At 35.4% G+C, this 25,966-nt stretch overlaps 1 protein-coding gene across 2 annotated transcripts in view; it reads right to left on the bottom strand.

Moving 5' to 3' along the window:
- The window catches only part of VPS13B (vacuolar protein sorting 13 homolog B), an 806,197-nt gene that overhangs the window by 277,435 nt on the left and 502,796 nt on the right, over nt 1-25,966 (bottom strand). For both annotated transcript variants that reach the window (XM_047088880.1, XM_047088879.1), the window contains exon 31: nt 10,906-11,109. In XM_047088880.1, the coding sequence (XP_046944836.1) occupies nt 10,906-11,109 (204 nt within the window). The remainder of the gene's footprint in view (nt 1-10,905; nt 11,110-25,966) is intronic.

Below are 25,966 nucleotides of genomic sequence, written 5' to 3' on the forward strand. Positions count from 1 at the left end.
ATGCAAAATACAGTCACTAAAATGAAATGTACAGTAGATGTGGCAAATAACATTTTACACGTAGCTCAAGAAAAAATTAATCAACTAGAATACAGATTTGAGAAAATTCCAGGAAATGTACTAACTTAAATTTTAAAATGGCAAGTTTAAAAGAAAAGAGACGTGGAGGGGTAGGTCCAACATATTTAATTGGTATTCCAAAAAGAGAGAATAGAAAGTAAGGAAAAGAGACAACAGCAAAGAGTTAATAGCTGAGAATTCTTCAGAACTGATGATATATAAGAAACCACAGATTCAGGAAGCACAATGAGTCCTGGTTCAGATAAATACAATAAAATCCACCATCAGACATCTCTTGGTGAAACAGGTGATCACCTATTATGAAAAAAAGATAGCAAACAGAGAAAACAGATTATCTATAGCATGCTAGGGAATATGAGGTTAGGAGAGGTGTAGAAGAAATATTTCTCTAGTATACTAAAACAGTGATTTAATGTATTTCTACACTGCCCATAAAAAACAAGGAAATGGAATAGTGATTTCCACCTGTTATCTAACATACAGGATTAAACCCGTGGAAATATATTAAACCCTGTGTGAGGGTAAAAACAATTGGGCAATTATAAAGTGCTAAACAAGTAACAGTAAAGTAATCATCTAAGTTAACAAAAGCTATTCAGTCAATCTCTGGGAAGAGATTATAAATATGGAAAAGCATCATTCTCTGAAATTATCAGTACACAAGATGGCATAAGTATATGCCACATGCATACATGAAAATATATGTTTAGGAAGGCTATGGTCATTTTTCCCGGCTCAGCCAATTTATCCTAAGGTTCTTCTGCCCATCTTCCATTCATTCTTGGCTAATTCTGTGGGAAATAGTACTGCAATTTAAGAGACCCATTTCAAAAATTGTATATTATGAAAAACCGTAAGTAGGAAAAATGGTGTTGATGTTTCCAAAATATTCCACTAAAAAGAATAAAAAGTTCTAGATGGTCTATGTGTTCAGTGAACAGTTTTTTTATTCAACATGAAGACTTTCTTGGTATGGCATTACAGCTGAGCTTTGGACAAAAGATGCCTGACCATAAGATACTTAAGTCTTGTTCTGCTAATCAACTGAGATAATCCCTTATAGTGGACATTCTTCAATATAAAAAATAATCACAGACATTTATCCTAAAAATATGATAACTGGAAAACTATTTGTTATCAGTTGGTTAACTGTACTTATTTGTAGAGATTCCTCTTATTTTTAGATAGAGTTCTTCAGGATAATTTGAGTTCTACAGTAACTTTAAAAACAAAATATATGATAAAGAGTTTAAACCCTATTTTAGTGTTTTGGGTTTTTTCCCCAAGAGGAACACTATCCAGTGACTTTCTAATGCAATAAAGATAAAATCCAAACTGCCACTGATGTATAAAACCATTCATAATGTAGTCTCTTCCCTACCCAAACTTTACCTATTATTCCTTTCCTCTCAGCTAGTCATGATCCTTAAGTGTGCAACACTGATTCCCAGTCACAGGTCTCTGCTCTGCCAGAACACTTGACACGAGCAGTCCACGGTCCAAGCTCATTCTTGTCATTAGGTATTAGATTAGGCCTTCCCCGAGCCCTAATGTAAATAAATTTCCCAGGGGCCTTTATCCTAGTATACTGCCATATCATTCTCTTGGCATCTATGGCTGTGTGAAATTTTGAGAACATGGACTGAGAGTCCACTATTATGCCAGGCCCTCTGCTAGGTGCTGGGAATATAATGGCAGAGTTGGATGCGAGCAGCTCAGGTTAGCCGAAAAAATAATTAAAAATAATCATAAGGTAGGAGAAGTACAATGGTAAGGAAAAAACAGACAGGTGTCAAAACTTTCAGTCGGGGACCTAATTAACTTGTAAAGACATATAAAATATCTGAATAATGCTTCAAGAACTACAACCCAAAATGAGGATAATTTTTAAGGGACATTTAAATAAAATGCTAGTAAAATTTTATTTTGGCAAAATTAAATGTTACAATGTTCTCATTCCCTAAAAACCAAACCAAAAAAACAAAAAAATTACCTGCATCCAAACAAACAAATCAAAACTATGGTTAATATATTTGTGATTGAGATCACAAGTTTATTGAGATCACATTTATTTCAGCCTCTAAAAGAAGGTCTTATGAGCATATGTATATTGAAATATCAACAATTCACTTTTACTGAGATGTTCAATTGTCAGTCAGTAGCTCTGGTTAGTTTCCAGTTGTTTGTATCTATAGTGTGGAACTCTTGCATCTAATTCTACTTGATAGCTCTTTTTCCAAGGAAAAACTTCAAAATAAAACTTCATGGAGGAGGGAAAGTCAGGGGGACTGCTGGAAGTTTCTCAAAGAAAAGGACATCTGAAATTGAGGATATAAATGGGAATCCACCAAGGGAAAAATGATTGGGGAATTTGTTATTTTACTGCATTTTTAAAGCTTTAATACTATGCACTGATGTACCACATGGAGTTTTCACAGAATAATACTGGATAATGTATGAAAGTTATGTGTTATACATATACTTCTTAAGAAAATGTTTATTTTGCGGGGGGGGGGGGTGTGGAGCGTGCATAAGTGGTAGAGGGACAGAGAGAAACAAGAGAGAGAATCCCAAGCTGGCTCTATGCAGTCAGTACAGGGCCTGAAGTAGGGCTTGATCCTATAAAGCGTGAGATCATGACCTGAGTCGAAATCAAGAGTTGGACACTCAACCGACTGAGCCACCCAGGTGCCCCTGTTCATATACTTTTAAGTAAATGTTGATGTAATCTTGTTTGGATCCTTCTCTTATTAAACAAAATGTTGAAGGAGGGAAATCTGAATATTTAAGGCTTTGGATCAGGGAATTATTACTTATATTCATATATGCAACAATTATGATGTTGGGAGCTTTAACATGACCACAAATTAATTGGCATTACAGAGAGTTTTAAAATTTAATGATCTACTATTATGATGATTATATTCAATTTAAATATTTTCTGATTACCAACTCATCTGTCAGTAACTATGATAAGAAACAAAGAATGAGACTGGCCAAGACAGATCTGTCCTTTTATCTCCATGCTATCCTCTCAGCTTGCCAAGGACATCCTTGGCCAATATGTAAGGAAGAAAAGCCACCATTTCCCACTCCCCCCCCCTTACACACCTCGAAGCACTAATTCCCATGTAAAATGGCAATAGTGACTAGATGTGTAACCTGCATATGGCAGACATCAGTACGTTATTTGAGTTCTCAGCACTTCATTTCCTCAGGTTATAAAATAAGCCCAGACATAGTAAAAATGGTTGCTGAGAGAAAAAGAAAAAGTGATTAACTAACAATGCACTTTAGCCCAAGTGTAAGGGGTCAGAGCGCTGAGTATAAGGAAAGCAGTTGAGGAAGAGGTAGCAAACCAGGGTTCTATACTTAGCTCTACTTTTAAGTGACATTGCACAAGGCAAGGAACCTCCTGAAACTGTCTCTTGTAGTGGTTCTGTTCTGTAACAACTTGCCAAGAATGGTTCAGAGTTTAGAGAGAAAACTGCATGAGATTTAGAGGTGTAAATGAAACAAATACTGGCCAATATTCTCTGAAAGTCATGCTTTTTAAAATACAGTAAAATTCAGAGGTGCTGGCAGATTCCAGCTTGTCTTCCCTCTTCTCGGTTCTGTGACTGGCTCTTTTTCCTGACCACTGGCCCTGCAGACTAACAACAACTGCAGGCTTACTCCCAGAAACAGAGGCAATGCTCCCATGGACTTGTCTACCAGCCTCCAGGGGTCCCTCCAGTGGCTGGACATGCCTGGGGACATGTCTCTGATCCACTATCTTTAGATCCTTAATTCACAGCTTCTTCCACAATTGAGTAAGACCTTATTCCTACAATAAATCCCTTATGCTATAATACTTATAATGGTTCTGCTGCCTTGACTGAATCCTAATGTATTCCCTCAGCTGAAAAACTGGGGTTTTAGAAGATCTACACATTTTAAAATGTGATAATTTTTATGTATAAATTCCCTTCTCCCAACATACACATAGAAACACATTTTGACTAAAGACAGAAGCCGAGTAACGTACTCAGAATGGAATGAATGAAAACCATCGTAAAGGTTATTATTTAATATTGGCCAGGGGAGGGAGCAAGTTATTCGTCAGTGAATATTTTTTTATATGTTTTGAATTTTACCTGTAATACCTATTGAAAAACAAAAATATAATCACATTAAGGTTCTGTTTATATTTCTATCAAGATTAATCAGCACTACAAAGTACATCAGGTCTAAAGTTCCGTCTTCATTTGAATCAATATCTCTCAGAAACATTCAGAGCCACCTGATCTGCTAGCTCTACATAATCATCTAATCTTCAATCTTTCATTAATTCACTCAAATCTTTAATATATTCCTATTATGTGCCAAGTATAATATTAAGTACTGGGTATTCAGAAGTGATAACATATGCCACGTTTTCATACTCCTAGCCTGTGAGTCTACTGCTTTCTTAGTTCAAAATGGCCCCTCTCCACTCCTGTCACCCATACTCTGGAAACAAATTCAGAAGCTGTGTACTCTGAAACCATCCCTGAAAACCTACCCATAGAGTTCATCATTCATTTCTTTAAATGTTCTATTTTGTATCTATGTCAGTATTAGATTTATTGTTTAAGTGTCTGTCACATCTGTTAGCCCAAGATGTCCTATGTACATGGAATGTATTTATTCTGATTTTGATGTGGCTTTTCTGTAATCCTAAACATCCTATATTTACATCTACCAGTGTACTTCACTCACTGCACTCTAATAGGTAATTTAACTATCAACTCTTTGATTGGACACTGAGACCTACAAGGGATGGACACATATGAGAAATTATTTCATTTCGCTTTTCTAGTGTAAAAGACATTCTATGGCATATAATGGTTGTTCTAAGTCTTAATTTTCAACAGCATGGCAAGACCATTCAATGGGGAATGAAGAGTCTCTTCAACAAATGGTGCTGGGACAACTGTATATGCACATGCAAAAGAAGAAAGTTGAACTTTTATTTTGTACCATATATAAAAACAAACAAACAAAAACTCCTCAAAATGAATCAACAATCCAGCTATAAGAGCTAAACCCATAAAACACAGAATAAAGCATAGGTATAAATCGCCAAAAAGAATAAAATACCTAAGAATAAACTTAACCAAGGAGGTAAAAGATCTGTATTCTGAAAACTATAAAACACTAATGAAAGAAATTAAAGAAGATACAAACAAATGAAAAGATAGTCCAGGGTCATGGATTGGAAGAATGAATATTGTTTTTTAATGTTTATTTATTTTTGAGACAGAGAGACACAGAGCATGAACGGGGGAGGGTCTGAGAGAGAGACACACACACACACACACACACTGAATCCGAAACAGGCCCCAGGCTCTGAGCTGTCAGCACAGCGCCCGACGCAGGGCTCGAACTCACAGACCGCAAGATCATGACCTGAGCCGAAGTTGGACACCTAACCGACTGAGCCACCCAGGCACCCTGGAAGAATGAATACTGTTAAAATGTGCATACTATCCAAAGAAATCTTTGGATTCAGTGCAATCCCTATCAAAGTACCAACAGCATTTTTCACAGAACTACAACAAATAATAATAAAATTTGTATGGAACCACAAAAGAACCTCAATAGTCAAAGCAATCTTGAGAAAAAAGAACAAATCTGTATGGATCACCATTACAGATTTCAATATGTATTACAAAGCTGTAGTAACCAAATCAGTATGATGCCAGCACAAAAACAGACACATAGATCAATGGAACAGAGAAAAAAGCTCAGGAATAAACCCATCTACAACAAAGGAGGCAAGAATATACGATGGGGAAAGATGGTCTCTTCAGTAAATGGTGTAGGGAAAAATGAACAGCAACATGCAGAAGAATGAAGTGGACCACTTTCTTACACCATACACAAAAATAAACTCAAAATGGACCTAAGAATTAAATGTGAGACATAAAACTATAAGAAATCCTAGAAGAGAACACAGGCAGTGATCTCTCTGATATTGGCTATAGAAACATTTTTCTAGGTATGTCTCCTAAGGCAAGGGAAATGAAAACAAAATTAAACTATTGGGAGCAGGACGAAATAAAAAGCTTTTGAACAGTGAAGGAAACCATCAACAAAACAAAAAGGCAACCTACTGAATACAAGATATTTACAAATGATATATCCAATAAGGGGTTAATATCCAAAATATATAAAGAACTTATATAACTCAACACCCCTCCCCACCAAAAACAAACAAACAAACAAAAAAACAACCTCAAACAATCCACTTAAAAAATGGACAGAGGACCTGAAGGCAGTTTTCCAAAGAAGACATACAGATGGCCAACAGACAGACAAGAAGATGCTCAACATCAGGGAAATGCATATCAAAACTACAATGAGATATCACCTCACACCTGTCACAATGGCTAAAACCAAAAACACAAGGAATAACAAGTATTGGCAAAGATGTAGAGAAAAAGTAACCCTTGCACACTGTTAGTGGGAATGTAAATTGGTACAGCCACTATGGAAAACAGTATGGAGGTCCTCAAAAAATTAAAATCAGAAATACCATATGATCCAGTAATTCCACTACTAGGTATTTACTCAAAGAAAATGAAAACATGAATTTGAAAAAATATATGTTTAATGCAGCATTACTTACAATAGGTAAGATATGGAAGCAACCTAAATGTTTACTGATAGATGAATGGGTAAAGAAGATATACATATAAGTATACACATAATGGACTATTATGCAGCCATAAAAAGGATGAGATATTGCCATTTGTTTTTTTTAATATATGAAATTTATTGTCAAATTGGTTTCCATACAACACCCAGTGCTCATCCCACAAGATGCCCTCTTCAATACCCATCACCTACCCTCCCCTCCTTCCCACCCCCCATCAACCCTCAGTTTGTTCTCAGTGAGATATTGCCATTTGTAACAACATGGACAGACCTAGAGGGTATTATGCTAAGTGAAATAAGTCAGACTGAGAAAACAAGTATCATATGATTTCACTCACTTGTGGAACCTAAAAAAACAAAAAAAAAATAAACAAACAAGTAAAAAGCGGAATCAGACCTATAAATACAGAGGACTGATGGCAGCCAGAGGAAAGGGGGTGAAGGGGATGGACAAAATGGGCGAAGGGAGTGGGAGATACAGATACATTACATTCAGTTATAAGTCACCAGAATAAAAGGCCCAGCATAGGTAATATAGGCAATGATACTGGAATAGTGTTGTATGGTGACAGACGGTAGCTACACTTGTGGTGAGCACAGCATAACAGACAGAAAAGCTGAATTACTATGTTTTACATCTGCAACTAGTGTAACATTGTGTGTCAACTATAGACAGATTAAAAAAAATTTTTAAACATGGATATAAAATTTCATGACCTTGGATTTGGCAATGGACTCTTAGATCAATTATAAAAATTTGTGCAAAGATCATTATCAAGAAAATGAAAACATAATTTATAAATTATGTATCAGATAGGGGTATAGCATCTAGAATAAAAAAAGAAGTCCCATAAATTATCAACAAAAACCCAAACAACTCAATTTAAAAAAGGTCAAAAGGCTTGAATAAGCATTTTTTCCAAAGAAGATATAAAAATGGTCACAGAGCATATGAAGAACTGCTCAATATCACTGATCATTATGGAAACGCAAATCAAAACCACACCCAAAGGATGGTTATAGTTTAAAAAAAAAAAAAAAAGGAAAATAAGTGGTGGTGAGAATGTGGTGAAACTGGAACCTTGAGCATTGCTGGTGAAAATGTGAAATGGTTCAGCTGCTGTGGAAAATAGTTTCGCAAGTCCTCAAGAAAGTTAAACATAGAATTACCATATAACCCTGAAATTCTATTCCTAGGTATATATCCCTAATATCTGAAAACAGGTAGCAAAACAGGTACTTGTACACAAATGTCCACAGCAGTATTATCCATAATAGCTAAGAAGTGGAAACACACCAAGTGCCCATCAACAGATGAATGGATAAACAAACTCTGGTATTTACATACAGTGGCATATTATCCAACAATAACTAAGAATGAAATACTGACACATGCTACAATGCAGAAAAACTTCCAGAATATTATGTTAAGTGAATGAGCCAGACACAAAAGGTCACATATTGTATGATCCCATTTATATGAAATATCCAGAATACATAAAACCATGGAAACAGAAAGCAGATTGGTGTTTTTCAGGCGCCAGGGGGAGGGAGACAGATGTAGAAGAAAATGCTTAATGGGTAAGGGGTTTTACTTTGGGATGACGAAAATGTTTTAGAACAAGACAGAGGTAGTGGTTATAGACAGTGGTAACGGTTACACAATATTGTGAATGTACAAAGTGCCAGTGAATTGTTCATTTTAAATAGTTCATCTTATTATGTGAATTTCAATTCTTTATTTTTTATATGTTCATTTACTTTGAGACAGTGACAGAGTACTAGCGGGGGAGAGGCAGAGCAAGTGAGGGAGACACAGAATCCGAAGCAGGATCCAGGCTCTGAGCTGTCAGCACAGAGCCCGACATGGGGCTCGAACTTGTGAGCCGCGAGATCACGATGTCAGCTGAAGTCGGATGCTTAAGTGACTGAGCCACCCAGGTGCCTCAATTTCAATTCTATTATTAAAACACACACAGGTACACAAACTCTTTACTAAAATGAATTAAAGAATGAATAGGAGAGATACAGCTGAGTTAAGGAGAGACAGTCATAAAATTTCCTAGGAAAATAACCCCACCTTCTTTGTTGATAGAATTTGCAGTTCTTTTTTTTTTTTTTTTTTTTTTTTTTAATTTTTTTTTTTTTCAACGTTTATTTATTTTTGGGACAGAGAGAGACAGAGCATGAACGGGGGAGGGGCAGAGAGAGAGGGAGACACAGAATCAGAAACAGGCTCCAGGCTCTGAGCCATCAGCCCAGAGCCCGACGCGGGGCTCGAACTCACGGACCGCGAGATCGTGACCTGGCTGAAGTCGGACGCTTAACCGACTGCGCCACCCAGGCGCCCCTGCAGTTCTTTTTTAATTATTTTTTTTTAATGGTTATTTCTGAGAGAGAGACAGAGCATGAGCAGGGGAGAGGCAGAGACAGCGGGAGACACAGAAATCGAAGCAGGCTCCAGGCTTTGAGTTGTCAGCATAGGGCCTGACATGGGGCTCGAATGCATGAACTGTGAGATCACGACCTGAGCCGAAGTCAGATGTCCAACTGACTAAGCCACCCAAGCGCCCCTAGAATTTGCAGTTCTTAAGATGACCTATAAATTATGTAAGGTGGAATTTCCTGGATCTGAAAAATGAGTGAAGCGGAGGAAAGATGGGGCCCTGGCTGATATGTGATGTTAACAGATCAGGACTGGCGCAGTGCATGTGAGGTGTGCACCAGATCCACCATGCAGGACCAAGTGCTGGGAGTGTTGGCTGCATCCCTCTCTTGAAATGTACCTTGGTCGGCAGTGGGAGACTTTTCACACAAATTTACACCCCAAATTTAGGGGGCATATGCTAAGTGATACGTTAAGAGCACACAGAAGGGGAACTTTCTGTGTTCTCATGGAAGCTCAGGGGGAGACTTCCTGGAAAATGTCATGTTTATACTCTGAGGCCTGATGAATGATGGGAGTTAGGCAAGCGAACAGGGTGGGTTAAGAGAGCTCCAGGCGGAGTTCACATACCAAGGCCTATTAGCAAGCGACAAACCTTATTTTCAGGAAGGTGAAAGAAGCTCATTATGAAAAGGGCCACAATGAAATTACAAAAGAATGTGGGTGCCTGAGGAAGCAGCAGACTACCACCTGGTATTTGGTTTTAGGCACATTATTTACCTTGGTAGGCCTCAGACTCCTCATGTAGAATTAGAGAAAACAATTCATACCTTATAGCATTACTGTTAAAATTAATTTAAAGAAGTTAGGTAAGTGATAAGCATTTTATAAGCAATTATTAAAGTTGTTGCTATTATTAATGCCAAGACGTAGATAAATATAGTTTTGGTAGTGTAAGGGCAGAACCCCAAAGCAATCAGCATTGCAAAAGGCTTACAAGAAAGTTTACACACAATGTTTTAAAGAAATTCAATCAACAAACCACCACGGTGTGTTATAAACAACTAATGTTAGTGAATCTTATAAGCAAACACACACACACACACATACACCAAACAATATGAAAAGTGAAAAAAATAGTGAACGCTTTTTAAAATCATAAAGACTTTCAGGTTTACAATATAAAAAAATATTTTTAATGCCTAGTATCTTTGTTCTAGCAAACAATTCTACCTAACTTTCTGATGAGAAACTACGAGTAGTCTTGGTGAGATGGTAACGGCTCTCTACAAATCTTGTAACTCACATTCAGGACTAATTCCTTTAAGAATGTTCTCTGTGAACATGGGTGCTTTTAGTTAAAGTGGACTAAAAAAATAAAGGCAATCCAGAGCTTTCGTTACTTTCCTCTTCTTATCATCATAAACAGAAAGGAGAGACTTAAATAATCTGACCTTGAATACAACGGATTTCAAGGAAAAATGTGAATGTATCCTTAGCCCTGAAGTACAGTCTTTCATCAATAGCAAGCTTTAAAAAAAACAAAATGCTGACACAGTCTTAAATTTGTAATAATTACAGTGTAACAGATTTCCAAGAAAAATCATTAGCTACAATTACAAAATATATTTTATGTTTGTCATGAAATGCAGAAGTGGTACCAAAGCACTTAGGTTGGGCATGCTAAAGATTTTATCACTAACTGTTCTGGTAATGAAATATTAGAAAGTGTAGAAAGTTGCTCAATAATTTCCTACCTGCTGGCCATATTCCACTCAAGGGCTGGATTCTGAGAATTTCTTTCACTCTCTGTTAGCACCCCTCGTGTGCCACTTTCCTTCTCCGGTTTTAGTTGACCCCACTGTGCAGTACCAATATTGATGGACTGCAGATCTATTTGGTATTGTCTATCTTCAATTTCTGATCCAGGATCTCGAAGAATTCCCAAGTTCAAAGCTCTCCTGAAAAGGCAATGAAAAAAATTGAATAGATAAAATATTCCGTTTATTTTGTTCACTAACATAGTAACATTATCATTTTTTTCTTTTGGATTACTGATGGATTCACTGGGTTATTCAAATCTCTGAGGCAGGTAAGCTGCCACATAGGAGGCCTTGAATGTATACCCCAAAGTTTTCATGTCCAGTACTCTACCCTACAATGATTTTTTAATATTGTTCCCAGCACTGTGTTGTTTTCCTAAATACTTTCACATACATGATTTCAATCCTTGAGATGTTGTGGAGGCTCTATTATCTCCTTTTTTACTGAAGAGGAAACAATTGAGGTAGAAAGACTTAGCCAAAGGTACTGAGGTAGTATGTAGCAAAACCACAACTTAAAAATCCAGGTTTTCTGACTTAAACCCAGTGTTCTCTCCAATGCTAATAACCTCCCTTCCTCAGGCCTTTGATGTCTTGTTAGGAAAGGTGATAGAGCCTTGTTGATCTTTTGTACTCCTTTACCCTTTGCCCTTGTTTAGTAGACTAAACTGTTGAGAAGACTATATTGTTTACTGACATAGAGGCACAGTGAGGATAACTGACCCATAAAGAGTTCAAACTTTGATCTTACTAGCCCCAATACTGTGCAAATGAATAAAATTATCAGTAACATAAAGCTAAATTAGAGGAAGTAAATAACTTTTTCATGAGGGTTTTAGAATGAAAATAACAAGACAATATGGTGGGCAGGAAAGAACTGGGTTCAGGTTCAGAGGTCAGGTAAACCTGTTTGTGTGATCTTGGGAACTTTTTGGTTTTGTTTTGGTTCATAAATGCTTTAAATGGAGTTATCAAAAGGAAAATAATATATGGCCCTTATGAAAGTTTCAATCAGCACAAAAAGTGAAATAATATAGGGAATAAAAATATTTTTACTAGTACAAATATTGAAAAAATCCATAATCTCAGTTATTAGAAAAAAATACAACTAAATTAATTATAGCAATTGAACATTAATGAAATTAATTGGCAGGGGGTGGTGAGAAGGGGAAGCATGGGTTGTGGTGTAAAAACTACAGAAATAGGGTAAGAATCTGATTAAGGCTAAAAGTAAGCAGTGTGGAGCAGACCATACCCAGAGGCTGGTCAAATACAGATGGAAGGTAGAGGACTACTGAGACTCAAGATGGCAGGTGTGTGGGCCAGATGCAAGGGAATGGATACAGCATTGGATGCGCCAGGCAAGGTGAGGGCTGATACTAATGAATTCAAGTGAAGAGAGGAGCTGGGAGAGAACTGGAACTAAATGAGCAGGCAGTTCAGGTAAGGAGATGTCAGAGGGGGTTATAAGAGGGAATAGGGAAACAAACAGGCATTGGTCAAGAAACCATAGCAGGAGCCAGAGAAAGAGACGGATGAATTCTCAGGATCCCTAAGGTAAGAGCTGAAGCTGTTTTTTTGTTTGTTTGTTTTTGTTTTTCCCTTTCTTCTCTTTTCTAACTTTGAACAATTGCAATCTAGGAGGACTGGGCATGCAAAGGAAAACAGCCTAAAATTTTACTTGAACCAAATAATTGCATTAGAAATAAAGCCCATAAAATGGACATGAACCTTTTCAATTTGCCCTAATGAAGGCAAAGAAAAAAAAAGAATGAATGAGGGTGCAGATGGGACGGGGTAACATTTAGAATATCATTGTTTTGACAGAATACTCTTCTTTCATTTTAATATTGGTATAATTCTGCTTAAAGGCCCATCTCAGACTTCACTTTCTATTAACACCTTCCTGACCAGCCTTTCTCCAAACTCCCTCTCTCCCTAATCTGTACTGTTGGGGTCTCTCTGTAAGTACAGTAACATCACAATGACTTGTCAGTTTTTCCCAACATACCATAAATTTCTTGAAGTCAGGAACAACTCTCCTATCAAGCCATCAGTAAATGCTGTTTCAATTCACTGATTTGAACTGACACAAATCTTGATACATCTCAAATGGAGAACCTATCTGTCCACAGTAGTTAAGAACACAGTCTTTAAACAGTAAACTTCTGATTGGGATGCACATAAATTCAAACATACAGCAAATATCTTGGGCAGTTGGTGGTCTAGCCTATTCCTTAGATTATTATTCCCCATAGAAAAGTTACATTTCCTTATTTTAAACTAGCCAATGCTTTCCACACTTTAAATAAATTGCATAAACATATTTTTAAGGTGACCTAAAATGCTTGAAGAATCCCTAAAGAAAAAGTATGCTATGAAATATAATCAGCACTCTATTAAAAGACAAAGTAACCCAGCCCAGCATTAACATCAATCTATTTCCCTTGGCACATGGACGCTATATATAATCATAAGATTACAACCACAAAACCCTGAATTTCATCAGAGTTTTTCATGTAGGCTTGAAATTCCCCGCATTTTTTCTTGGTCTTAAATTGAGATATATTCCTCCTATCTATCTGTGGAAAATGTGACTTCCCACAGGTTCTTTTCCCTATGCAAATGGTCTGTATAATTAGCAACAGCCAGATACTTCTAAGCATGCTTATTTTAAAATTTCAAGCTTTCTAAGAATCAGGGTTGGAGATTTCATGTTTTCTCGTTTTCTTTGTTTTTGAAATAAGTATCTGTATTTTTAACGTGATTTGAAAGTTCATTTAACTTAAAAGCCAATGGTAAAACCATTTATATCCGAGTTGTAGAAAACTGGATAACTGAAAGATTCATATGAACTTTACTCTCAGATTTTCCAATGATCATGAGCTTGGAGAAAATATTTAACTTCTCTGTGCCTTAGTTATTTCAATATTAAAATTAATACAGAGAAATAAAATATATGACAAGAAATTAAACTACTCATAAAAAGGTCCATTATAAATTTTACACCCATTTCTGAATGGATTCTTAAATGGTTCTGAATGAATAACATATCAAATTACAACTAATCATAAATGCATCACCACCAAGAATAAAACAAAGCCCATTTTCCTGATTATGTAAAACCATAATGAAAACTCTCAAGATAAGTGTTCTTTAGTATTTCCAGGTTCACCTGTTTCCAAAATAAGGCACATCAGAAACCATAGACGAATCTTCAGACTGAAACAACCAGAATGTTTGAAAAAAAATTTTTTAAACACCTCTCAGAGTTGGCACAACGGAACAGAAACTTAAAACTTCCCCCACCCTAGACGCGCGCCCAAGCAAAACCAGGGATATTAATAAAGAAGCACCTGCCAAAGCCAGCTTTTGCTCTTAGGGTTTCTGCTGAATTCTGCACAGACACTGATGTTCTGCTCTAGTAACTACACAGGAGGAGATTTAAAACTCAAGGCCCACCCAAGGTGATGAATCAGCTTAAGTGGAGACCCTACATATAAAGCTGGGGTCACAAAGGGCTACATAAGCAGTGAAAGTATGAATTAAAAATGGACCTCCTAGGGAGCCTCTCTGTGGTAAGTTCTGTATCTTGATTGCAATGGCAGTTAAAATAATCTACATATGTGATAAAATTGCATAGAACTATATGCACATAATCACATAGGAGTACATCCAGAAACTGTTGAATCTGAATACAGCTGTGGATTGTACTGATGTCAATTTCCCGGTTTTGATATTGTGCTATAGTTATGCAGGAAGTTATGAAAGACTTGACATTACAAAACTCCGAGAAGAAAACATAGGGGGTAAGTTCCTTGGCAAAAGTCTTGGCAATGATTTCTTGGATTTAACTCTAAAAGCAAAGGCAACAAAAACAAAAATAAATAAGTGGGAGTCTATCAAACAAAAAGCGTATGCTCAGTAAAGAAAAGTATCAACAAAATGAAAAAGCAACCTCTGAAATAGGAGAAAATTTTGGAAACCATGTATCTGGTAAGGAATTATATCCTAAATAGATAAGGAACTCCTACAACTAAGTAACAAAAAGCCACCAGTAACCAATTTAAAAATGGCAAAGGATCTGAAATAAACATTCTTTCAAAGACATACAAGTGGCCAACAGGTAAATGAAAAGGTGCTCAATTTAGAGCAGTGAAAGTACTGTGTATGATACTGTAATTATGGACACGTGACATACCATATTATACATCAGTCCAAATATATAGAACATATAACACGAGGAGTGAATCCTAATGTAAACTATGGATTTCCGGTGATGATGATATGTCAGTGTAGGTTCTTCAATTATAACTGTGTACTACTATGATGGGGGATGTTGGTAAAGTCCAAGATTAATAAGCAAAACATAACAAGGCAGAATAAACTAAAAAAACTAGAAGAAAATAAGAACAGAAATTAATGAAATAAAAAAGACACAGAAGGATCAACAAAGCCTAAAAGAGACAAACCTCTAGTATTCGAGACAAAAAAAAGATAAAGATAAAAAGCCTAATAAATTAATTTTGTAATAAAAAAACACAACTATGATGCTGTAGTTAAAACAGATAATTAAAATACAGATAATTATCTGTATTAAAACAGATAATAAGAGGATATTAGAAAGATTTATAGGAACAAAGATTTTACAATTTATTGTGGAAAAAAGTCTCTCCTCTAACTTATCACTGTCCCTAAAGAGATTTCTTATCCTTTTCACCGTGCGATTTATATAAAGGTTGTCCTCTCACCTCTTCCACCAAATACAATGCTACTTCTCCTTTTATAGCTCTTTTTCTATGTGGAAATGACTACTTTAAAACTTTATCTTGACAGTTAAAACTGTTGATAATGTAATAACTAGTGAAAAGCATCCAAGTTCTTCCCTATTTCTTGTCTTACTCAAGACTGTCAAAACTCTTCTCCTAACTAGCCCTCTGGCCAATGAGCAAACTTGCATTCATTCATTCATTCATTCAAAGGATATTTAGTAGAGCACTGCATGCTAGGCCCAATGTCAGGCCCTAGGGATACTGGGTTCCTGTGTGGTTCCTGCCCTAATTCAGCTTATAGTCTAGTTGGGGATTTATAGGCAATAGCAAAACAGTTAATTCTATAAAAGGTTAGGTATAGAATGCAATTGGAAGCACGTAAGTGGGACACCTGACCCAGACCTAAGGGTCCAGAATTTAACGGAGTTCAAAAAAAAAATCCCAATCTCATTTCATATAATGAAAAAAATTATTTCAGGCAAAGGAACAACAGGTTCAAAGGCCCAGATGTGTGAGAGGGTAACATATCCAGACACTTTGAAGATGCTCTGAATGGTTCCAATGGAGAAGGAAGGAAGTAAAGCCTCAGGCTAGTGAGGCTTCAAGCCAAAGACAGGTCCTTCCTTCACAAAATGTCCGAGAATGCACTAGGCCCAGCTTTGGGGATGAAGATTTGCAGCCCACAGGTCAGGCTTATCTAGCAAATTGGCATTTTCTCCTCTGCCATAAAAGTTACAGAATTTATGTAATAGTACAGTAGTCAAGAGTAGAGAAAGAGCTTAGTTTCTGTTTTAATCGTAAGAATTAAGAGAAGGAGTCTAGCGTAGAACTTGCCACATCATAAAAACCTGAGTGTTAGAAAAAAAATCATCCTACTTTGATGATCTCTTCAGTCTCTGCATAAAATGTTAAATGAAAGTGAAATGATTACTAAGTGAGAGGAAGAGAGGCTCACCCAGATAAAGCACACAAGAGGGTTCTGAAAAAGCAGAAGAAGCCTGAGCAAACAGCACAAATGACCCTCAATTCAATTACTCAAACTGAATGAATTCTACCCAAATTTTCTAATTGGATCTGTTTCATCAATCTAAAAACATTTTAATAGCATGCTGGTTAGTTTGTAATAACCGCCCGCTGCCCCCCACATTTTCTAAGATAACAAACAATTGGTAATGGAAAGTTTAGGCCAATTAAAAATACAGTTGCATCTTTAAAAAACGTATTTTCCTCAATAATTTTTTAGCCTCCTGAGATATCAAATCTAAAAAACAATGTATTCTTGTGCATTTTCCCAATATAAAATTTAAATTACTATTACAAATAATACAGGTAGGCCATTTGGCTTATTAGTTTAGGTTAATATAAAAATCAAATATATTTAAAGAATTAGCTTTACAAGTTTGGTTTGATTTTTCTCTGTTAAAAATGAATACAGGGTAATTTTTTTTTCAGACTTAGGTAATAAAATCTAATTTTTCTTTCCAATTATGTGATCCTTATGACTTATTTTCAATTCAAGTCAGAAAACATACAATGGTGCATTGATTCACTTCATTTTTCACACAGTACTTATTTTTTTCCTCAACTTGAAATACTCATCTTTATTTTTTAAAGTGTAAGATGCCCATTTTGTTTAATGTACACTTAAACCCATTTCAGTCATTATAAAATATTCAAAGTATTTTTTCAATATTAAATATAAAAAACACTCAAAATGTGTTCAAATACCATATTAACTTTAAATAAGTAATAAGAGAACAAGATGTCTTGCAAAAGATGTATTTAACTATATCTTTTCTTGAAGGTATAAGTACAGACACAATTTGAAGATAATTTATTTTCATTTCTCCAAATGCTAGAAATAATTTTGCAATTTTTAAAATGCAATTTTCCCTAAGTATATGACTTTATAACTTAAAAACAGGTTGTTATCAGTAAAAAACAATTTAGGGGAAAAAAAAAAAGAAGTGAAAGACAATTTGACTGCAAAGCCAACAATGAAAATACATTTTAATCAAGACAGCTTTGATTTAGTGCACTACATTTCCATAGCATAAGAAACTGCAAACTCATTAGAGCAAAGAATTCTAATAAAATGATACTTTACTAGGGAACTCACGATAGGAAAAGAGCTTTAAACTTTAGCAAGAACCAAAATGCCTAATATTAATGTCTACCTTACAAAATGCAGTGAACCTAAATGTTCATCAATGAATTAATGGATAAAGATGTAATATACACATACACACAAGGAAATATTCAGCCATTAAAAAAACACACACACACACACAAAGAAATCATTTGTGGCAACAAGGATGGACCTTGGAGGCATTATACTAAGTGAAATAAGTCAGAGAAAAACAAATACTCTGTGATCTCATTGATACGTGCAATCAAAAAAAAAAAAAAGGGAGAGATCAGAAAAAGAGATCAGACTTATGGTTATCAGAGGTAGGGGAAGAATTAAAGAACGTGGTCAAAAAGCACAAACTTCCAGTTATAAGATTTATCAGTGCTAAGGATGTAACGTACAACATCATGACTATAGCTAACACCGCTTGCTACATGATCTACAGGAAAGTTTTAAGGGTAAATCCTAAGAGTTCTCATCACAAGGAAAAAATTTTTTCCTTCTGTGTCTTCTTTCTTTTCTTTTTATTGCATGTATATGAAAAGATGGATAATAGCTGAATCTACTGTGATAATCATTTCAACAATATATGTAAATCAAACCATCATGCTGTACATCTTTTTTTATAAAGATTTTTTAAATATTTATTTTTGAGAGAGAGCGAGCATGAGCAGGGGAGGGGCAGAGAAAGAATCCCAAGTGGGCTCCATGCTGTTGGCACAGAGCCCGACACGGGTTTCAAACTCATAAACCATGAGATAACGACCTGAGCCAAAATCAAGAGTTAGACACTTAGCTGACTGAGCCATTTATGTGCCCCATTGTGCTGTAATCTTAAACTACAGTGATATATGTCAATTATTTCTCAATAAACCTGGGAAAAAACAACACACATACAAACTTACAGTTATAAGATGAATAGTGGCTCTGGGGATCTAATGTACAAAATAGCGATGATAATTAATGGTATATACTAAGAGAGCAGATCTTAAGAATTTTCATTAAAAAAAGGTAACTGTAACATGATGGATGTGTTAATTAGCTTGGTGGTGGTAATAATTTCAAATTATATACATATATCAAAAATCACTTTGTATACCTTAAACATATACAATTTTCATTTCTCAATTTACCTCAATAAAGCTTGTAGAGAATACAATGAAAATACCTTAATAAGAAAAGCTTATATTGACTCACTTCCTAATTAAATTTTTCCTGGAAATGTTTGATATCATAAATAGAATCAAATTTTTTTGTCTCAAATTCACATACCTCTAGCTCTACCAACTTTGCTCTCTCTCCTTATTACAGTATTTAAGACCACTTAGCAATTCAAATCAGGAAAGGGGGTGAGTCAAGATACCCATAACTTCCTTGCCCTTAACACAAAAAGCTGCTTTATTGGCTAAAATGTAGGAGTTATAATTGTAATTGCTTTGCCCTTCCGAAACTCATCTTCCATACCATTTGAACCGTTCAGCAGGTGGTGTAGGAGGATAAACTAAAGTCTGCAATCGTTGGGTCAATAATATAATCATAAGGAACCAAAGAAGACCTTAAGTATATAACAGGAAACATAGCTTTAATGTTTTCCTTTTTAAATTGATTTAGTCTGGGTCAGGCCTTTTGTATGTTTACATAAGGAACAGCTCATGTTGAACCATTTATACTTCTCACTGCTGAATAGGCATATCTTGGGAGCTCACTGTAAAGAAATAAAATTCATTACTTACAGCTCAGTTAAGAGCAGTAAGTTTACAAAATGTTAAGCCAGAAAATAGGAATGTAAGAAGTAAAATTTATACGTCTTGATTAAATTAAACGTCTCCATTTTTATCACCAAGTGTCTATAATAATAGTAATTTTGAGAGTATACAGGGCAGGGGATATAAATAGTTGACCATCAGGCTGAGACCTACTGCAGATTTCCATGACCCAAGACTTAGCGCAGGAGTTCTCATCCTCAGAGTGCAGAAGAATCACCTGGGAGCTTGTTAAAAATGTTAAGTTCCCACCTGCAAAAACTGTGATTCAGCAGGTCTGGACTGGGACTGAAAAATATGCTTCCTCCCTTGTTTGTTTTAATCAAAACTAGCACCCTTATTGATTTTAAAACCAAATTCTAATACGGAGAGTATCACATCTCTTTGACTTGGAACATCATATCTCTGGTACCTGAAGTGAAAGGAGCAAGGACAAGAACCAGTAAATCCAAGGCTATTCCATTTATAAAACAGAGACATTAATACTTGTCCTGCTTCCTTCACAGAGACCTTTAGAGGAAGCATCTCTTCTCTTCGAAAGGTCAAGATACTGTTAATTCACTTCACCCTGGAAAGTTGGGTCAGTGTCTATTTACTCATCTCCATGAACTTAGCCACAGGCCTTGACACCTGGTAGGCTTTTAACATACGAAGTTAAATAAATAACAAATATTCTTGTCTCTGTCCTTCTCTTCCCTTGGGGCTTTTAGAGCAATCATTTTTTTCTTTTTCTCTCTTGTATCTTTATCCTTCAGGCAAAACTATGTTGAAGTAAGAGAGAGAGGTTCTCCCTAAGACCCTGCATCCTCTCTAGCTACCACCCTTTCTTTCACATTCCCTTTTAACCAGAAATTTATTTTTCTCTCAGTATTTCTATTTTTTCACAATTTATTTTCTCTAACCAAGAACAATCAGGTTGGTCACCCCTACCTGTCCTCTGAAATTTTCCTGGAAAAGATCCCCAACTGATTTTCTAATTATCAGATCTAAAGGGTGACATTTATCCTACACAATGGACTACTACTTGGCAATGAGAAAGAATGAAATATGGCCTTTTGTAGCAATGTGGATGGAACTGGAGAGTGTTATGCTAAGTGAAGTAAGTCATACAGAAAAAGACAGATACCATATGTTTTCACTCTTATGTGGATTCTGAAGAAATTTAACAGAAGACCATGAGGGAGGGGAAGGAAAAATAAAATAGAGGGAGGGAGGCAAACCATAAGAGACTCTTAAAAACAGAATAAACTGAGGGTTGATGGGGGGGGGGTGGGAGGGAGGGGAAAGGGGGTGATGGGCATTGAGGAGGGCACCTGTTGGGATGAGCACTGGGTGTTGTATGGAAACCAACTTGACAATAAATTTCATATTAAAAAAATAATAAAGGGTGACATTTAGTCATTAACTCACCTAACCTTTTTGGATATTTGACAATTCAAAATGGCAGTGTAGCATGTGGTGAAGAGCACAGACTGCACACTTAGCCTGCCTTGATGGATGATTCTAGCTCTGTCACAAACCATTGGGTATCTTTGAGCAAATTAAAGTTTCAGTGCTTCATTTTATTCATTTGAAAAGTGAAGTCACTGGGGCGCCTGGGTGGCGCAGTCGGTTAAGCGTCCGACTTCAGCCAGGTCACGATCTCGCGGTCCGTGAGTTCGAGCCCCGCGTCGGGCTCTGGGCTGATGGCTCAGAGCCTGGAGCCTGTTTCCGATTCTGTGTCTCCCTCTCTCTCTCTGCCCCTCCCCCGTTCATGCTCTGTCTCTCTCTGTCCCAAAAATAATAAATAAAAAAAAAAAAAAAAAAAAGAAAAGTGAAGTCACTGAAGAGAGTCAAATGAGTTACTTCATGCAAAGTAGTATCTGACACCAAGTAAATGATTTATATATATTGGAAGATATTACAGAAATGTTTTTCATTATTAAAAATTTCTTCCATGAGCTTGTGTGCTTCCACACTCCCTCAACTGTCCTTCTTTAATCTCCTTTACTAGATTCTTTTCTGTTTGTCCCTTCAATATTAGTGATTTCTAGAGCTCCATCTTCATCTTAGGTTTTGTATACATTCATCAGCACAACTGATTCACAAATGCCAGGATATGTACTTCTTAATTATACCTCCAATAAAGGAGATAGGTTTCCTAGGACCCCCTTACATTTTCTGACCCAGCCCATGCTATGATGAACGACATACATTTGCAAGACAGTTGGCTACCATTAGAGTTCCATGGTCAAAGAAAGTGCAGTATAATTAAACTGTACTAGGAACATGAATTTTATTTTTTCAGATTCCATTTTTAAGTAATCTCTACACCGAACAAGGCACTTGAACTTACAACCCTGAGATCAGGAGTCACATGTTCTACCTGACTGAATCAGCCAGGTACCGCCCTAAGAACATGAATTTTCATGTCACAATTACATTCAAATTCTGGTTCTACCACTTACAAGATATATATCCTTGGAGAAGTCCACTAACTCGGTGAATATCAGTTTCTTCTGTAAGGGGATACTGGTACCTACATAGGTTTTCATAGGGATTAAGTGGTAATTTCAATTAACATGTTTAATAAACTATACATGACACCTGGTTATTGTTATTGAAACAATGGATAAGAAAGCAGCTTTGGTCTGCTTTCAGACTGAATCCACTAGTCTCACTCCGTATTATAAAATTCAAAAGTACACTGAGGATACAGAGACTTCTGTTTAAACAAATAGGCTCTATAATAATTCTGTGAGTATAAACAGAACATTATGTAAGAAATGATTTCTCTATAATTCTAGTCCAAGTGATAAAATGAATACTAAAACATTCATCATGTATTTCACATTCTCAAAAGAAAGAAAGGCTTTATAATAATAGAGGAACAAAAATAGAGTCATCTAATTATTAAATTATTTTCTAAGAATTTCATACATTTCACATTAAAATTACTTTTTATTCAATACAAACTTTTTAATAAATAAGAAATTTTACATCAAAAAATGGTTATGATGGGGCAATAATAAAACTCACCTTTTTTCCAGTTATACGAATATTAAATGGTCATGTGCACAAATCCACAAAACATGACAAAGTAATAATGACAATACTTATCATTTTTTTTCCTCTGATGGCTAAATTATAGGCAATTTCATTAGTATATAACATATCTCTGAAGTTTCTCAAAATATTCTCATTGGTTACAAAAGTAAGAAGCTAGATTTTCACATTCTATCTTAAGGAAAATATAAGCTTTGACGTTTGTTTTTCTTTTTTTCTCCAGCAAACAGTTGGAGTTGAGCTGGTAAGTCCTCATCTGCTCACGAAAGTTATAAATGGGGTACAGACTTGCAAGATGATTTAAGAAGATACAGAGTATACAAGGTATGCTCAATGTGAAAAGTATATCAAACTATACAAAACTCTGATCACATAAGAAATATATTCTAAAGAAATGAATTAAATGAACATGCACTGCATTGAAGAATTGTTGATGTCATCAAAGAACCCATGTGTGATCTCAGAGAAATTACTGAAAGATACACTAGAATATAGACAAATGGAAGTGCTACCTCAATTTTGTAAGAAAACTGTTTTTGATCTTTAACGACATTGATTTACTCATTCATTCTTCAGAACGTTTCTGAGCACTTAGAATAGAAAGTGATATAAAGAGTTATATGAATTAACTAAGAATAAATCAAGACAAGCCTATTCCCTTTTTTGGTTATATTACCATGACAGCATTGAGAAAACAACATCACTATTATAAAACTTGATGTTATAAAGATGTGCAAATGACTACGTTTAGATACTTTTTAGAATATACTGGAGGGGCACCTGGATGGCTCAGTCAGTTAAAGCATCTATCTGACTTGGGCTCAGGTCATGATCTTGCAGTTTGGGCCCCACATCGGGCTCTCTGCAGTCAGTGCTGAGCTTGCTTTGGATCCTCTTTCCCCATCTCTCTCTGCTCCTCTCCTGCTCGCACACTCTCAAAAATAAAGTAAACATAAAAAAAATATATTTGAGAAATACAGACTTGACAAAAAACATAGTAAAATGGATTTAGAGCTGCCTTAATACCAGATCCAAATAATAACTATTTAAAGTTTCTAATAACATGACAGAGGATTTGGCTCAATTCAATAATTTTTATCATTAATTTTAATGAATTCATATAAATCACTCTTACCGAATTTTCAAAAGACCAAGTTGGGAAGTACAGCTAATAATAATGAATGAGAGTATTTAGGATTCTATAGTATCTCAAAATACTGGAAGAGAGTCAAAACTAATAAGATGAAATTTAAGAGGAACAAATACAAAATTCCCATACATAGGATCAAATACCCAACTCTGTAAGTACAGGATGTGAAAGAGATTGCTTGACAACACTTCTCTCTCTCTCTCTCTCTCTCTCTCTCTCTCTCTCTCACACACACACACACACACACACACACACACACACACATAAGAACAAAAGAAAGCCTAGAAAAGTTAGGCTGGCTTATGAGAGAGAAAAGAAATAAAACATTGTCGCCTTTTAACTTTTAAATACATTACATACACTGCACACTATGAAGTTTCACAGGATTAGGCAGTCTCTTCCTTATTACACTAATAAAGTTGTACAACTCTTAAATACTATTCTTTCATTAATTTTCAAACATTAAGTTTTAGAATGATTTTATTTGCATAGCTTCGATTAAAAGAATATATAATTCCTTGACAACATGAGATACAAGAGATTTTTTTTAGAATGTTACAATATGATATTACAGGTGCGTTCAGATAAAATCCAGATTTCTAAAAAATGCAGGTACCTGGCATAAAAGTAAGCTTCGTTTATTTATTAGAGTCCAGAGTGGTCTGATTTAACAATGTATTTTACTACAATTCCCACATAGGTGACTTTGAAAAACTAATTGTCAATTTAGCAAAATCCTGCATTCTTTAGGTTTCTTTAAATTTCCTTTCTTTAGACTTCTAAAGATAGTAATATAATAAACAGATGAAATTTATAATGTTTCCTTATTATAGAGACAGACCTCCTACTTGCTTCTAATGTTTCTACAACATATCTCTGGCAACATTCCTGATTTATGATTCTTCTATAAAATCTACCATTGGCTGCAAATCAACTCCTGTCACATAAATTATGGACCATCCAGACTTTATTCCGACTATGTTAATATCCTTTTTCATTCTGAGATTTTTCAAATCTTTATGCAATTTTTTTCATTTTGTTTACTCAAAATAATTGCTTTTGGTAGTTAATGGGCTCCCTATTTATTTTCAAATCCAATTTGAGTATCCTAGTTGAAACTTTCTACAAAATTCTCCATTCTACTACCATTTGTAACATTCCCTCTATCTTTACTAATCAATTGTTATCTATTATCTCCTACTCCTAAAATATGTTTAACAAAAAAAAAACTTCCTTTCAAAAATCATTTAAATCGGGATTCAAAATTGTTCAAAATCTCTGCTAAAGGTTTTCAGTGATAACAGTAGTATTTAAACACACTGGTCAATAATTAAAAATGAAGTTTTAAGAGACTATTTAATGACCCAGAGAAATGTTCATAGAACATTACTAAACAGGAAAGGCAAGTTCTTACTACCTTTATGATTATCTTCTAAAATAAGAAAAAACCCTTTAACCTTACAAGAGTATTTATAAAAAGAGTGAATTTCAGGGGAATTAGCTGGACTTCATGTAAAATAGTCCTCATTTTAATTTGCCTAAGAAATCATTAATATAATTTTTAATAAAACCATCTCCATTTATCTCTTATGAAATTCATTTTTATTAGTATGCCTATCACTTGAACCTTCTTCTCTTTAATTACATTATTTTATTCCACAATATTCTGATTCTCTTACCAAACTATTAAGTATTTTTGTACTGCAAAATATATAAATATACACAGTAATAATATTAATACCACTTTAATTTGCATACAGTGTAATGGTTTGCAAAGGGCTTTTCAATATTATCTCTCGTAAATCACCACCCACAGGATGTGATACGTAGAATTTATTCTACATCAGCAGATGCTGATGATTCAGGTAAGGAGGCTGGGTAAAGGCAGAGTCCAAATTGGAAGCCACACCTTCCAACTACAGATTCAGTCTTTTCTATACCTAACAATACGAGAAGTGGTTTTTGTAATAAAATGTAAGATTGTATTTTATTGTAAACGTATACAGATGGGTGAAAAACCGAGAGATTTCAGATTAAATTAAATGAAGACAATATTTCCAAGATTATAGAGTAGATTTACAATAAGACATTTGATGGGGAGGGAGCCTTTAGACTTGGTATATAACAAACCAAC

Source organism: Lynx rufus, unplaced genomic scaffold (genome assembly GCF_022079265.1).
Source record: "Lynx rufus isolate CCGP_SWC_20201006 ecotype Redwood Valley unplaced genomic scaffold, mLynRuf1.p SCAF_26, whole genome shotgun sequence".
Classification (NCBI taxonomy): domain Eukaryota; kingdom Metazoa; phylum Chordata; class Mammalia; order Carnivora; family Felidae; genus Lynx; species Lynx rufus.